The sequence below is a fragment of the Mustela lutreola genome, chromosome 10 (genome assembly GCF_030435805.1).
Source record: "Mustela lutreola isolate mMusLut2 chromosome 10, mMusLut2.pri, whole genome shotgun sequence".
Taxonomy (NCBI): Eukaryota; Metazoa; Chordata; class Mammalia; order Carnivora; family Mustelidae; genus Mustela; species Mustela lutreola.
Window position 1 is genome coordinate 3,883,841 of NC_081299.1, and position 14,730 is coordinate 3,898,570.

Consider the following 14,730-nt stretch of genomic DNA (forward strand, 5'->3'; position numbering starts at 1 on the left):
CTGAGCCACCAGGCACCCCTTGGTGGTTCCTCTTATATGAGAGAGATCTAAAAATTAAAAGACCACCTTTTCATGGGATGCCTGGGTGGCTCAGTAGATTAAGCGTCTGCCTTGGGCTCAGGTCATGATCCCAGGGTCCTGGGACTGAGTCCCACATCAGCTCCCTGCTCAGCGGGGAGTCTGCTTACCCCCCGCCCCCGCCTGTGCTCCCCCTGCTGTGCTCACTCCTGTGCTCTCTGACAAATTAATAAAGTTTAAAAAAAATAAAAATAATTAAAAAATACAAGGCCAACTTTTCAGATTTCAGTCCTCAGGGCAGGGGGCAGCAGCTCCCGACCCCACCCCAGGTGTGAGTTCCTGTGGAGCTCCCAGCCTGCCCCTTCCCGGTCCATGCTCACACACACACCCCCCCCTCACAGCTACCTCGCCCCTCCTCCTCGCCCCCTCGCCCTAACCCTATACCACATACAGTGCTATTGTGAAATCACCAGTCTTCAAACCACTCCCTTGCCCAAACCAAGAAAAGCTGTGCCTTAGTCATTTCCTCCAGCCCCCTTCCCCTGGGCTGTACCCACTTCAACTGCCTGTCACCTCCTTACTCATGTGCTTTTCCCACTTTGAGAACATCTTTCCCCACTGAGACACTGCCAAACAACCCCTCCAGGCCAAGAACATCTCCCCGCTCTCAGGAACTTCTGTGCTGTGTGGGAAACCTACCACCCCACCCCTGCCCACTCTGACAGACCCCCACGGACACATGTGCTCCCCAAGGGGGCAACTTCCACCCAGAAAGCCAGGTACATGCCCTCAACTTCTTATTCCCATCACTGCTTATGGGGTACTTAGCTGTATTTCAAGCCCCAGCGAAGCTCTTTCCAACCAAGTAGCCCTCACAGCAACCCCCTGAGGTGGCACTGCTGTGCTCAATGTGTGAGGGCAGGCAGGCTAAGCGACCGACGTGGAAGCCAGGACTGGCCCTGTTGGCGAGCCTGGAGCCTGTGCCCTCACAGCCACCACACCCTGTGGTGGGGTTTCCCAACTGCAGGCCTCAACCTGTTCCTGAGCCCTGAAGCCCATTCATTGCATCATAAATAGAACTACAAATAAGACAAGAAACAGTGTATTTTATACTTAGTAAGTACTATCCTGGGAAAGGCCTGTTCCACTTTTATACACGTGTGTGTACTGGGTGACAGTGTGAAAAGATCTATGGTCACAGAGGGGGGCAAACTTCATTCCTAGAGCACTTCCCTATGTAGGCGGCATTTCTGGCAGATGACGGATTCAACTACCGTCAGCTTGTTCTCAGGGAATACGACTGCTGATGCAGTGTTAGGTTTCAGAAATGCAAGTATTAAAATAAGTCCTGTGTGCACTGCCCTGCCCCTTCTACACCATTGGGGGTCACCAGAGAGTCCCCAACAGACCATGCATTGCCAGTGGAATGCTTGGGGGCCCCAGACTGGATTTTCCTAAAGAGGTGAGGAGTTCTGAAGCTCTGGTCACATTCTCTGGCCAAGTATTTCTAGGACCAAGAGAACATATTTAAGAGGCAACGGGCAGGAAACAAGGCTTGGTCTGCAACCTTAGACAGAATAAACCTCTGTAGCTCACATTAAGTCTAATCCAGACCTTGGCCTCATCAACAGCAGCTTCTAATGAAATCAGAATCCACTGGAACAGCAGAAGGCTCTCTTTCCCCAAAGCCCCATCTCTGTCCTCACCGAACTGGAGTGCTCCAGATCTAAGTTAAAGAAGCAGGGAATGGGTATAGCACCTAGAATCGTCAGGAGCTTACAAGTTTAGGACACCCAGATTTTAGGTATATAGTAAAAAAATGTTAAGGACTACATCAGTTCTTTTGCATTTTATTTCGTTCTCACTCAAAACACGACAAGGGGCAGATGCACCTATTTAAAGGAGACCAACAATCTAATAAATCCACTGAAATCCACTGAATTGGACACTTTGAAATGGTGAATTTTATGGTATGTGAGTTATGTCAATTTTAAAAAAGTAAAAGAAATTAAAGGCAGCCACTGTCAATTCTGATACTATACCTGGGTTCCAATACTCCAGTAAAACCACCCAACATAGGAAGGGTGCCGGAACCAAGCGTACACTCCACTTGTCACCAGAGTGTGGGTTTCTGATTTCTCATTCTGCACCACGTGGTTGAAATTGGAGCCAGCTGTGAACATCGCCGCTTTCCTCAGACATTCTCCAAAGACCACCATCAGCAGCCCCATGGCACTGAGCCAGGTGACCTGCTTCAGTTCTGGAGGAGAGACATGGGAGAAACAGGAAGTGAAGACACCGGACGGCGGTGCTCACCCTGTGGATGCTTAAAATTAACCTATTTTTCCAAGGCTAGCAACATTAGGAAACATGCTAGTGGGCAATTCGCATTTGTCATCACATTAAGACTTACTTATAAGCAAAACACATGCCCCTAAGTTGTGCTGTTCATCTGTTTAAAGTGCCAACAACCCACCAGAGCATCTTGGCAAAGACCTGATGGATTCCCCATCCATGTTCCTCTGCCACATGTCCCACTGCTTCCCTGGGGACAAGGAGAGCTAAGGGAAGCAGAGAAGCATCTAATGTCTCCCGCCCTGGCTCTTTACTGAATCCTGGGAACCACATACAATTTACTTAACTGGCTGCGGAAAGTTCAATTTGAGAGCAGGTTTCAGATGTATAGCTTTTTGTTAATAAAATCTTCACAAGAAAAGTCTTAAGTCACAAAAAATGAACAGATGCAAGTCTCTGACTGTCAAGTCAGAATGACAGCTACCACGGGTTGGTACGTTAGGTAGTGTGGCATGTTACGGCAGGCTTCGGGCAAACGGTCAAGCCGTCCTCCATTCAAAATCCAGCAGTGGAATTCACAGGCTCTGCTTGTCCTCTATAAGGAGCTTAGTGAGGACTGAGATCTGGGGAAAATCACTCCGGGAGATTATACCTGAGAGGTAAACCCAAGTCACTGCCCTCAGGCCTGCACAAAACCACCCTTCTCCCTTCTGGAAGAGAAAGCAGGACACACTGACCTGGCCAAAAGATATTTTCTAGTGTGAACTCTATCCAAGAAGAAAGAGCAGCTACTGTGTACTCCAGACTGTGATTCAGGAGAAAGGAATCCAGGGACAGGCTTTTGGGGTTATTGACTGCTGTGACTAAGTACTCCGAAAAATGGAACAGCGACAAGGAGCACATATACCTGTTTAAAAACAAAAAGACAAGAGAGGTAAGCTGGGGCAAGGGAATCAAGTCGGCCCTAACTCAAAGTACGAATCTGGGTCTGCAGAACTGTCCCTGGCTTCTACGAGAAGACCCCGTTGCTACCTCTGTGAGAGTGGACAGCAGGCACCCCACGGAACAGGCCTGCTCAGGCTTGCAGAAGGTGAGGTTTTAAAAGGACTACGTGTGGGATGTAAAAGACCAAACGAACACAGGTAGGGAAGGCATTATGGGCCCGTCAGTCTGTTAAAAACGGTACTCCACACCCCGTAAAATACGAAGGAGGGGCATAACAAAAACAAAGCAGTGACGTATGTTGACTACAAAAGTTCAACAAAACAAGTCAGTCCAGCAAAGACGGATTAGATGGCTCCGAGTACTGACAGCAGGAGATAAAGCTTTTTACCTTGAAGCCACTGGTTCATATCCAGGTCAGGGACTAGAAGGCTCAAGGGCCTGAAATCCTAGTGGAGGGGACAATCCTACACTGGCCGTGGGGGAGGCACTAGATGTGACCTAATAGAAATCAGAGATGGAAAAGGCCCGTGAAGAAGAGCCTGAGCCTTGCCCCTTCCTGTCACCGAGGACCTGTACCCTCTGCTGGGAAGGGCTCCTGATATTACCGATGCGGGCACCTGCCGGCACGGCGCCAGGCAGACCCGTTTCTGCCTGCAACAGAAGCAAGCCGTGGGCACAAGCTCTCGGGGTCCAAGACCTAGGAGTCTAGGTGGGAGGCAGAGGCCTGACAGAATCCTCAACAGCCTCCCGCCACTCAGCGATGAGACAGGGGGATGAGGAAACACCACCTCGGGCCGCCCGATCCTCCCACCCTCGCCTCAAAACCATTAGTCCCCCAAGTACTTCTTACCAGCCAAAGTGATTCCAAGAAGAATGGCTGAAACTTAGCAACACGCCGCAGCCGAACACGAAGCCAAGGAAACAAGCTCGGATGGCTATCTGAAAGCGACGCAAAAGCAGCTCAGTCACCTGGTGCTCCCGGAGCGCACATCCCACTTCTGGGGATAGGCAGACCCCGGCAAGCCGGGGCGGCCGCCGTGCTCAGCGACCACACGTGAAGCTGCGAGCGCTGGGCCCAAACGCCGCGGCCGCCGCGGTCCGGCCGTGCGGCCTCTCGGGCCCTCGGGCTTCCTCGCACACCCGACGGGGGTCACCAGAGACCCACCTCTGGGCGCGGCTGTGAGGAGCAGCCGCCCGAAGCGCCCAGGGCAGGAGCCTCCCGGTTGCGGCTGCCGTCGCTAGGATCCCAGCTGCCGCCGCCCAGAGCCGCGGGAAAACCGCAGGAACCCCGATTACCCGCAGGATTCTCCCGAGACCACGCAGCGAGGCGCGGCTCCGAGCCTCTGCGGGCGCCCCTGACCCGACCCTCGGGGGCAGGTAAGTCTCCGCACCTTCAATCACGTCAAAGAGCCGCGGGCGCGCTCCCTCCGCACCCCACGCGCCTCTGCCGCGGCTGCCGAGCAGCGCCAACTGCGATTTCCCACCCACTCCGGCCGAGACGCGGGGCCCGCGCCCCTGGAGCCCCGAGCCTGGCGAGGCTGCGTCCCTCCCGCCGCCTCAACTCGCCGACGAAGAGCACGCCCAGGGGAAGCGGGCCCGTCCCCCGCAGGCCCAGCTCCCGACCCCGACCCCGACCGGACCGGACCGGACCGGACCGAGCCCGCGCGCCGTGCCCAACCCGCCGGGCTCCCGCCCTCACCCCGGCCCGGCCCCGGCCCGCCTCCGCCCGGCCCGCACCTGGTACCGCGGCGGCCGGTAGAGCAGCAGCAGCAGCGCGTTGAGCCCGGCCACGTAGAGCGCCAGCCCGGTGCGGCCCTGCAGGCCGGCGCGCGTCAGCAGCGGCAGCGCGAGCACCGAGGCGCCCAGCAGGAAAGTGGCGAGGCTGAGGCGCGCCTCGGAGCCCGGCGGAGCCCGCGCCGCGCAGCCCGCCATGGCGCCGGGCGGCCGACGAGCGGGCGACGGCGACGGCGCCGGCTGTAGCCCGGGGAAACCCGCCCGCCGCGCCTGCGCACTACGCCGCCGACGCCGACGGGGAAGTGCGGCTGCTGGGAGCCGCGCGCCTCCCGCGAGCTCTCGCGATACTACCGCTCCGCGGGCCCGGTCCCCAAGCTTTTGCGGGAGCGCCCCGCCCACGGCCCCGCCCCGTCCGTGGCCCCGCCCCGCCAGTTCCCCGAGCCCTCTCCCTCCCTCCTCCCCCCGCCCCCCCGGGATCCCCCGACCCAGTACAAGGGGCGAACGGCGGGCGGGGCCGCGGGGCACCCGGGTCCCGGGCCGAGATGTGGCCGCCTGCGTCTGCCAGAAAGGAGCCCCAAACTCAAGAATGCCCCCGTCCGAAGAACTCGAAGCGACCCCGCCCTCGGCCAGCCCCGCACGGTCCCCCCGCGAAGCTGACACCCTCGGGCGCGCAGGCGCGAGCTGGGCCGCGCGGGGACCCTGCCCCCGAGGCAGCCGGAAGCCCGCACGGGGACTCTGCGCGCGGGGTGACCGCCCACTTCGGTTCGCGGTGAGGGAGAATGCTGGCAGTCGTGCCAGAGCTCAGCAGACACCCGCTTTTAAAAGGCAGAGTAAGGAGCTTTACGGGGCGACCCTGGCTTCGCTTAGGGGAGCAAAAGCAGACGTGTGAGCCTGGAGAAACCGTGGGAGTAGAAGCCACAGTTTTTTAAGAGCGGTCATCTTCGGGTGACACAACAGTGGGTGACTTCCACTGTCTTCTGTGTTTGTTTTTGTATTTTCCATATTGTGCACAATCAACAAACATTACTTTTTAAATCGGAATTTTTAAAAAAGTGTTCATGGCCTCCCCCAGGGGAGCTCACAGAGGGGTGATGAAGGGGAAAGACGAGTGGAGGAGAGACTGGAATAAACTATGGAGGGGTGGGAGTGGGATAGGAGCCAGGGAAGAATGGAGAGGAGGGAAAGGGACTCCCAGGAGGGGCCTGCGGGTGGGTGGGCAGAGGGCTGGGGGGCCACATGGGAGGGATGCTGGAGCTAGGTCTTGGGGCACTCAGGGACTGGCAGCTTTACGCTGGAAATGAGAGCAAGGGCATCGATGGGGGGGGCGGGCACCAAGTTGGCAGACTCAGGCAGGAGAAAGGAAGCCCGAGTTGGGATAGGGGACAGGCCCCGGGAGAGGCTGGAGCCCAGAGCAGTGGGTCAGAGAGTGCTGAGACCAGGCAGGGTGTGCACTGCAGGCACCAGCCCTGCATTTGAGCTCCTAGCTGCCCCATCCTCTTCTGTCCCCCCACGACCTGGCAGGAGGCCTGGTGTCTAAGCAGCTGAGCTCAGGGAAGGAGGGAGAGCCTGGGATTGAATCTTCGTCTCAGCACTGCCAGGGCCCAGCTTCGTTACCTTGGACAAATCATCTCCAGATCTCAGCTTCCTATAATCAATACAGGAATCCTCATTTCACTATCACGTGTTGATAACATTCTGCAAAGCCCAGTACCATGTTTAAATGATGCTGAGGGGCCCCTGGGTGTCAGATGGCTGAGCGTCTGCTTTCAGCTCAGGCCATGATTTCCAGGTCCTGGGATCAAGCCCAGCCCCGGGTCAGGCTCCCAGCTCAGTGGGGAGTCTGCTTCTCCCTCTCCCTCTTCCTCTCCCCCTGCTTGTGTGCTCTCTCTCTAATGAATAAATAAAATCTTAAGAAATAAAATAAGTGATGCTCAGAAAACATACGCTAAGCTGGGCTCATGGGAATTGAAAAGACTTAATGTTTTTAAAATCCAAAGTTGCCTAGTTGCAGTACCATGTAGGAGGGAGGCATGGTGTTGCTGGGTGCTGAGAACTCACACTCTCAACACTGCCCCCAGTTTCTGATGCTCTCACCCAGACTCAGTACCTCGCCCCCAATTCTGGGACGCCTCAGGGACCCCAGAGAATAATTGCATCTTCACTCCTGGGAGTGAGTCTGGTCCTGGGGCAGAGAGCTGCTCCCAGGAAGCTCCCTTTTCTGGCTGTTGCCATCTGCTGTCCACACTGCCTTAGGGCCCTGATGCACCCCAGGGACCATCCCCATTCTGGGGGCACAGGGTGACTGGAAATCCAGTTTGGTGAGCCTGAGCAACACTCTCTTCTCTATCCATGACCTCCCTGTAGACCATCCCTCTCCATCAGCTCCATCTTGGAGAAGGAAGAAAGAGGGGAAACAGTCCCCTGCCAGGGATGGCCGGACCAGAGGGAAGGGGGATGTTTAGAAGTACCTGGAGTTGCTGAATCTGTCAGGGCCCACGGCTCACAGAGCAGTAATGTAGGAAAGAGGCAAGTAAGCAAATATGTGCACACAGTGGCATAGACCCAGAGAAACTGAGTCACACACAGATCGGCGGATACCCAGAGAAACAGTAATTCACAGAGCGATATGGACAGAAACAAATACACGGAGACCTGCTTTCCTAAACAGAGAGGGAAGCAATCTGGTCAAAAAAATCCACTCTGGGTCCAGTTCTCCAGTGTCCTCCCCAGGCACGAGAACAACAAGCCCATAAAAATAGAAGAACATAAAGGTAAAATACTCAGCCCTGGGATGCCTCTTTCGCCTTCTTTTGTAAATAAGCATTTGAATGTGTTTTGTTCTTAGAGCCCAGAGGCATGCACAAAGGGAGCCCTTTCTCATGCAGGAAGGCCCCTCTGCAGGGTCTCCCCTGTGCCCCCCTCGTCCTGCCTTTCGCCCACCGGCCACGGTGGCTTTCTACCCTGAGCTTAAGAGGGGATTCCTCCCGTTTCAAGAGTCCTAAGAAACCGCCTCGAGTCTCCCAAGTTAAACTGCAGGCTGAGATGAAATTACCCTCTTTTTCTTAAACAGGGTTCCTGGATGGAGCAAGGGAGAATGTATGGAGAGGGGATCCCCCAGAGCAAGCTGGAGGCGTCACCAAGCCCCTCAACCTACACCAGCTTCCCAGGGTGAGAAGTTTGTTCTTGTCCAAACTTGACGCCACATAAAAAGTCTGAGAACGGGCCTCCCCCTCTTCCCTGCTGGTGGGTCCCTGGTCAGTTGTTGTTAGAGGGGGCCTCCTGGGGGCTCCTTGTCACTCAGAGGTCCTCTGTCCCATCCACTTCCCACGTGGAGGCCAGGAGGGGCCTGTTCAGGGTAGCTGCTGCTCTCCCCAGGAAGGAACCCTGATCCTCCAACGCTTTTCTTCTCCCTCCTCTGGCTATTCTGGGCTCCAGGCATGAAAGTCCCCTCTCTCTAGTCTGGAAACGGGTAAATGATGCGTAATTTATGAGCCCATCAGCCCGAAGTGCATAAGTCATATGTGCACAAAAGGGCCGGGTAAATATTTAAAGATTAGAGCCAGCTGGGGAGAGACACAAAGGTCTAGGACAATAGGGGTGTCTCTGAAGTCACTCTCTCTGAGCTGGGCCAGCCCGGTTCAGTGTGGAGGCACTCAACGCAGTCCCAGCCTTTGTCCCTTGGAGGGCCCTAGGCGGCCGGGCTATTCGGAGTCGAAACACAGCTAAAGAGAGTTAAACAATCGCGGCCTCTCCAACCCCATCTGGAGACAATCGGCTGAGTCATTTCAGAGTTTTGCTGTGTCCCGATAGTTAATTACATGAGGCAATCACTTCATTCCACTTTGAAATGCATCTGCAGAGACCCACAGTGCCTTTCTCTCCCCCCTCACCCTCGGTGGCCTCTGTGGCACTCACCAGTTAGCTTTCAATGTCTGGGTGCTGGAGGAAGGGAAGGGGCTCTCGCCCAGGGTGAAGGGGCTAGCAGGGCCATCACCTGAGAGGGCTGGTGGAATATCCGGTCCGGCTCCTGTCCTGGGACCTGCAACTCCACTCCCTACCTTTCCAGAGCTCGGTTACTCTGTAATGTTCTTTCTTTTGCCAAAGTTGAGAAAACCCACCGTGGGAAGGGAGGTCACTTTTTGCCTAAATTCTCAAGTCGGAGGAAGCTGAGAGCTCTGAGTATTCTTGGAAGCCCCCAGAGGCCTCCAGAACTATAGAAGGAATTTTTTCCTTGAATGAGCAAAGGACAACCTGGATCTCCCCAGCGTTTTGCCAGAACTTGTGCTCCTTTGCAGAGGCCCCTAGGGCCTTCCATCTGCTAAAGATGGAAAGGGAGTCGGTGGCCTACATCCCAGTTTGCATAAGCCGGGGTTCTAAGTTGGTCTATGTCCTTCCCTGCAGCCCGAGAGTACCTCGCCCTGCTTGCTCTCAGATAAGGGAGTAGGGGGTGCCGCTCCCCGCATCTCAGAAATCGCCTCCCCTACCTCTGCGCCCCGCGCCGGAGCCCCGCCCCTCTGTGAGTGCGGGTAGGAGGCTCAGGCTCAGGACCGGGAAACAGAGTGTGGGAGCGAGGAGAGGAATTGGGTCTTAGCGGGGAGGTGGCTGCCCAGGAGCCCGAATCGCGGGTAAAGTGGGGGATTTCCCGGGCACGGGGAAAAGCCCGCGGCGAGGGGGAGAGGGGGGATGGAATCCGCACCGGGATCTCTCTCTGCCCTGAGTCTGCGCGACCCTCAGCCGGTTTAAGGGCTGTTCGTGGCGGCCGAGCCACGCTGGGAGTGGGAAACCGGGAAAGCAGGGAGGCCATCAGCCTAGGTGTGTGTGTGGCTGGGGGATGGAGGGGGACGCAGGGGGGTGGTGCCAGGGTAGGGGTGGGGCGCAGCGGGGCCGGAGGCCCATTAGTGGGCGGGGGGCGGACTTTGACTGCTGCGAGTCCAGCCCAGGCCTCCCCGCCAGCCTCGCCGCCCGCAGGCAAAGCAGAACATTGCGAATTAGTTCATTTTGCGGTCAATTTTCCACTGCTTAGGAAAACACTAAGCCACCCACGTGAGCGGCCCCACCCAGCGCGGCCGGGAGCCCTCGGCTCGGGCTCCAGAGGAGCGATGCCCGAGGGGCTGCGGATGCCGGGGTGCAGGCAGGGGCGGCCCGTGGGCCCCTTTATGGAGGCCCTAACTCTGGAGAGGGGGCGGGCCGCGAGGGCTGCGCGGAGGGCCATTGGTTTGCTAATACGCGGCGCTGAAAGGCGCGGGCGGCGGTTTATGGGGAGGGATCATAATTAGAGGACAAATTGCCCCGCAGCCCGCGCGGCTCAGGAGCGGGGGCGGGGGTGAGGGAGACCGGCCGAGCGAGGCGCGCGCCCAGCTTCCGTGCAGATGTGCAGCAGCTGGAAGCCTGCGCGCGGCGGGGCGCGGGGAGTTTGGCCCCGAGGGGGCGGGCGCGGGCGGGCTTTGTGGGGCCGGCACAATGCCCTTAACACTCGGCTGCCCCCTTTGTGCCCAGCCGCGCCGCCCGCCTGCCCCGCGGCGCCTTTGTACCGGGCCGCCACCGCCCCAAGCCGGAGGAACGCACGGAGGCCAGTGGGGCCCGGCCAGCCCCGGCGCTTCAAAGCTGCCCGGCGCGTGCCAACGCCGGCCGTCCGGCCTCGGCCCCGCCGCCCAACCCCGGCCCGGCCCGGCCCGGATCCAGACTGCGGGTCCGACGGCCCGGGGCGGAAGAGCACCTCGGGGCCGCGGGCCACGCTACCTACGCCTGAAAGGAGGGCGGGGCGCGATTCTCCACGCTGCTGGGGCTTGAGAACGCCGCTGCCCCGGCGGGGCCCTTCAATACTGCCGGAGGGGGCCGCGGGGGCGGGTGTCGGGGGAGAAGACGCCCGGGCTCCGCGGAGCCGGGCGGCGGGGTCGTGAGGGGGCCCACCCAGGCCCCAGCAATATCCCCTCCCCCTCACGCTACGTCCCTGCAAAGGCCAATTTGTTTATTCCCCTGCCGCGGGGCTCGACTGCAGAACTTCGGCGTCCAAGCTACTTCGTCACCCTCCGGAGCAGCCATAGGGGCCCGCATTGTTCGCAACCCCATTTTACAAACCCTGAACCTGAGGTCCTGCGAGCCCAGTACAGGGACTCAACTCGGTATGAACCCTGGAGTCCTCTGGACGTCAGCCCCTCAGTCACAGCTACTGGAGTCCTGCTCCCAGGGTCCAACCCGGGACCGCACCAGTCCTGCTGTAGGGCCTAAGCGGTCCTGCGGTGGGTGCTTCCTCCACGAAGCTCTCTGGGTCTCCAACCACAGCCCGAATAATGGAAAGTGTTTGGGGGTCCCAGACCTGCAAGAGCACAGAATGGGGCTCTCCCTACATGATCAGTGTCTTTCCTACTCTCATATTAGCTGGAACCAAGAGAAGGCGGGTGAGAATAAACTCGCAGGCTGTGACGGAAGTGTCAGAACCCTACTTGTCCAGCCTGGAAACCTGGGACTGAGGATGGGGAGGCTGTTCTACCCGCCCAGGCTTGAGGCTGCCTGCAGCGTCCCTCCAGTTAGGAGAGGTGGATGGGGGCCTAACAGGGCCAGAGGGCACATGTGCCCAGGCTACACCTTAGCACAGGAAAGCTCCCAGTCCAAGACCACAGCCAAGAGGAGACTGGCTATAGCCCTGAGGGCGGGCTGCACGCTTTAATGGGACACATGTCTCTGCTTGGCCCCCTCGGGCCCAGGCTGTACCCGGCTTTGAGCAGCCACAGGCAGAAAATCGCTGCATTGTCCCGACATTAGGGCGACTAATGTGGCGTTGCCAGTTCGGCCAGAGCGTGAAACCCGCAGAAAGGCGTCGCTGGCGGGTCCTCCCTGCCTCCGCATCTTCATCAGGCCCAGAGAGGCCCGGCACCTTGTCAGAGTCATGGGCCAGGCTCAGAGCCATGGGCCCATGGATGTTCCTCAGTGGGTATCCCCCAGAATGCTTGGAGACAGGGGGCAGCAAGGGGCCTAGTAGTGAGGCTCAGTACCTAAGGGGCACTAGACACAGGGACAGGACAGGGAATGGAGGGGTATGCATGGGAGGGGACCTCAGACTTGGCGGAATGGTGGTGGTGAAAGGGATAAAGGAAAGCCTGAGAAAGGGGAAGAGGGGTCCCTTGGAAGAAAAGAGGGCTCCCGGAGGTGAGGCTGAAGCCGGGGAGAGGAGAGGGAGGTGGGGAATTTCACAGTGCATCCCCCCCCTCATCTCCTCCCCCTCGGGGTTCCTCGAGCCCAGGAGCGCCTCATTGACATGTAAACGAGAAGCCCTATAAAGGCGGCACTGCCTCCCACAGGCACAGATAACGACACCATGGGCTCTAAGCCCGGGACCCAAGCCAGCTCCAGTAGTCACTCCAGCAGCTTCCGCAAGGTCTGGGGTCCTGAGGAGCACAGAGTGGGGGCTCTGCCAAGCCGGGGGTGGCGTGGGGCAGAGGGTGAGAGGACCGTTGCCCTGCCCTAAAATACCACCCCTTCACAGATCTCCAAGCCTCTAATGGAGAAGAAGCGACGGGCACGCATCAATGTGTCCTTGGAGCAGCTGAAGTCGTTGCTGGAAAAACACTACTCACACCAGGTGAGACGTGGGGCCGTGGACGGGTGGGGTGATACAATCCGCAGCCTCATCCCTTCTAAGTCGGACTGCCCAGCTAAGAGCCCTTTCCACGGATCTGCAGATCCGGAAACGCAAGTTGGAGAAGGCAGACATACTGGAGCTGAGCGTCAAGTACATGAAAAGCCTTCAGAACTCGGTGCAAGGTGGGAGGGCGCCTGGAGCAGGTGGGGTAAAGAGCTGCGGGGAGGGGCGGTGACTTCTGGGGTCAGAGCCATGGATATGACAAGACCAGATCAAGGAAAAAGGATGGAGAAGAAAGCTCGGGGCAGTGGGCAGCTGGGTGAGGAGAAGGCCCCAGATTGCTGGAGGCAGGAGGCCGCAAAGACCCTGCAGCCTAGTGTAGTTGTAATCCGGGTGGGCGAAGATCTGGACCCTGGGAAGGAAATTCGGTTGGCGTAGCCCCTCCCCTCCCTGCCACGCTTCTGCCCTCCTTTTCCCTCTCCCCACCTCTCCTTTCCTCCTCCCCTCTCCTATTCTTCTCTGCCCTTCACATTTCTCCCGTCCGCTCCCCTCCCCCCAGGGCTCTGGCCGGTCCCCCTCGGAGCTGAGTTCCCGTCGGGCTTCCGCAGCTGTCTGCCCGGCGTTGGTCAGCTTCTGCGGCGCGGAGAAGAGGGCGGCGGTGGCCTGCGCTGCCCCCTGGCGCACGAGCGCGCAGGTGGCAGCACCATGGACAGCGCCAGCCCGAGCCGGGAGGCGCCCGAGCCGCTCGGCCCCTGCGCCCCCGCCGTTTGGGCCCCTGCTCCGGCCACCGGCGGCTCGCGGTCCCCGCCACCCCGGCTCCTCTTCCCTGGAGGTCTTCCCGGCCGGTCCTCCAGCGTCCCGGGGCCGCAGCCGGCACCTCGCCGCTGCGCCGAGAGCCCGGGGCCGCGTCTGGGCGTTTGGCGGCCTTGGTGAGTCCCAGCGCCGCCTCGGACTCAAGAGGGCTCCCGTCCGGCCTGGAGACGCAGAGACAGTTCAGAGCGCGCCTGCGGTGCTGGCGGGGACCCCCAGTCATCCGTGCCGGTCCCGTGGCAGGGGTGACTGGGAGGCTGCCGCGCGCCTCGCGGCCGCGGAGACCGAAATCCAGCCCCCCCAGCCCCACCTACTCAAGCCAGACCCGCTCCCTCTTCCCACCTTCTCGTGGGGCTGGGAGGGGATGTCCGAAGCTGCGCCTCTTTCCCAGGGCCCCCGGCGGGCAGCCCGCCCCCGCCCCCGCCCGGCGGCCACGCCGCGGTGGGAAGGTCGCCGTCCGCAGCGGCGCAGAGCGGACCCCTCGCAGCGAGGAGAATCGCTGCCCCGCCCCGGCCCATTCAGCCGGCGGCGGACGCCCGGTTCCCACCGGCACAAAGCGCGCCGGGTCCCGCCCCGCCGGCGAGGGGCCCCCAGCCCACCCCCACCTTGGACCCTCTCGGCTTCCACGGATCCCCACCCCCTCGGCTCGCGGCGCAGCCCACCCGGCAGGCGCGCTCTCCGAGGCCCGCCCCGCTCCGAGGCCCAGCCGGGAGCGGTCCTGGCCCGGCAGCCCTCCCCCAAGATGCTCCACCCCCCGCTCGGTGCGCCCCACGCCCAGCCGCGCGCGGATCCTCAGGGACCCGGCCTCCCGACCTCTGGGGCCGCTGCAGAGCCCGCGACCCTCGACCACCGCGGAGCGCTCGGCGCCCGGCTGTTCGTCCGAAAGCGAGGTCGTTGCTGTGCTCGGACTCTACCCCGGGGTCCCGATTCTCCAGCGGCGCCCGGGATCGGGGACGGGAAACCGCGCGGAGCCCGGGAAGAACTCCTGGCACGTCCCGCTCGAGATTCAGAATACAGACAGGGCAGACCTGTGCAATGGGTATAAAGAGACCACGAAGGTCCACATTTCTCTCACGATGCCTGCTTGGGTGCATCTTTTGAACAACCAATAATCGACTTTCCGTACGATAGTTCCCATTTAGGAGTGCCCCTGCTCTGCGGCGTGCCGAATCCGTTCTGATTAGACTCGCGGGAGAGCGGCCCGGCTCCCCCACTCCACTCACCAGGCTCTTTAGATCACAGGCGGGGAGGGGGTCTCCGCTGTGGGGTCGGGGGCAGGACTCTTGCGTCTCCGCCTGCTAGTGCGTTGGAGGCGACTCGGCGACCGGGACGGCCGCACTAATTCTGCC

The 14,730-nt window shown here is 59.8% G+C and overlaps 2 protein-coding genes across 8 annotated transcripts in view; one reads left to right on the plus strand and one right to left on the minus strand.

Annotated features, from left to right (window-relative positions):
- The window catches only part of ICMT (isoprenylcysteine carboxyl methyltransferase), a 9,092-nt gene extending 3,809 nt beyond the window's left edge, over positions 1–5,283 (minus strand). The window contains exons 1-4 of the mRNA XM_059135158.1: positions 4,996–5,283; positions 4,109–4,197; positions 3,051–3,220; positions 2,061–2,278 (exon numbers count right to left, since the gene is read on the minus strand). Coding sequence (XP_058991141.1) covers positions 2,061–2,278; positions 3,051–3,220; positions 4,109–4,197; positions 4,996–5,190 — 672 coding nt within the window. The 5' untranslated portion in view covers positions 5,191–5,283. The remainder of the gene's footprint in view (positions 1–2,060; positions 2,279–3,050; positions 3,221–4,108; positions 4,198–4,995) is intronic.
- On the plus strand, positions 4,193–14,455 carry HES3 (hes family bHLH transcription factor 3). Of its 7 annotated transcripts, none has more exons than XM_059135163.1 (5): positions 4,193–4,635; positions 8,063–8,160; positions 12,476–12,571; positions 12,672–12,753; positions 13,131–14,455. In XM_059135163.1, the coding sequence occupies exons 3-5, from the start codon at positions 12,491–12,493 to the stop codon at positions 13,502–13,504; spliced, it is 537 nt and encodes a 178-aa protein (XP_058991146.1). In that variant the 5' UTR covers positions 4,193–4,635; positions 8,063–8,160; positions 12,476–12,490; the 3' UTR covers positions 13,505–14,455. The 7 variants fall into 7 exon arrangements, with proteins under 7 accessions (XP_058991146.1, XP_058991144.1, XP_058991147.1 ...); XM_059135161.1 differs by lacking the exon at positions 4,193–4,635 and adding an exon at positions 5,637–5,761; XM_059135164.1 differs by lacking the exons at positions 4,193–4,635; positions 8,063–8,160 and adding an exon at positions 9,418–9,508.
- The last annotated feature ends 275 nt before the right edge of the window (positions 14,456–14,730 follow it).

Bases quoted from the DNA above. Each gene is read 5' to 3' on its own strand.
- HES3 (XM_059135159.1), top strand. From the start codon at position 12,308: ATGGGCTCTAAGCCCGGGACCCAAGCCAGCTCCAGTAGTCACTCCAGC. The intron at 12,368-12,475 runs GTCTGGGGTCCT...ACCCCTTCACAG, and splicing joins ACTCCAGCAGCTTCCGCAAG to ATCTCCAAGCCTCTAATGGA. The intron at 12,754-13,130 runs GTGGGAGGGCGC...CCCTCCCCCCAG, and splicing joins CCTTCAGAACTCGGTGCAAG to GGCTCTGGCCGGTCCCCCTC.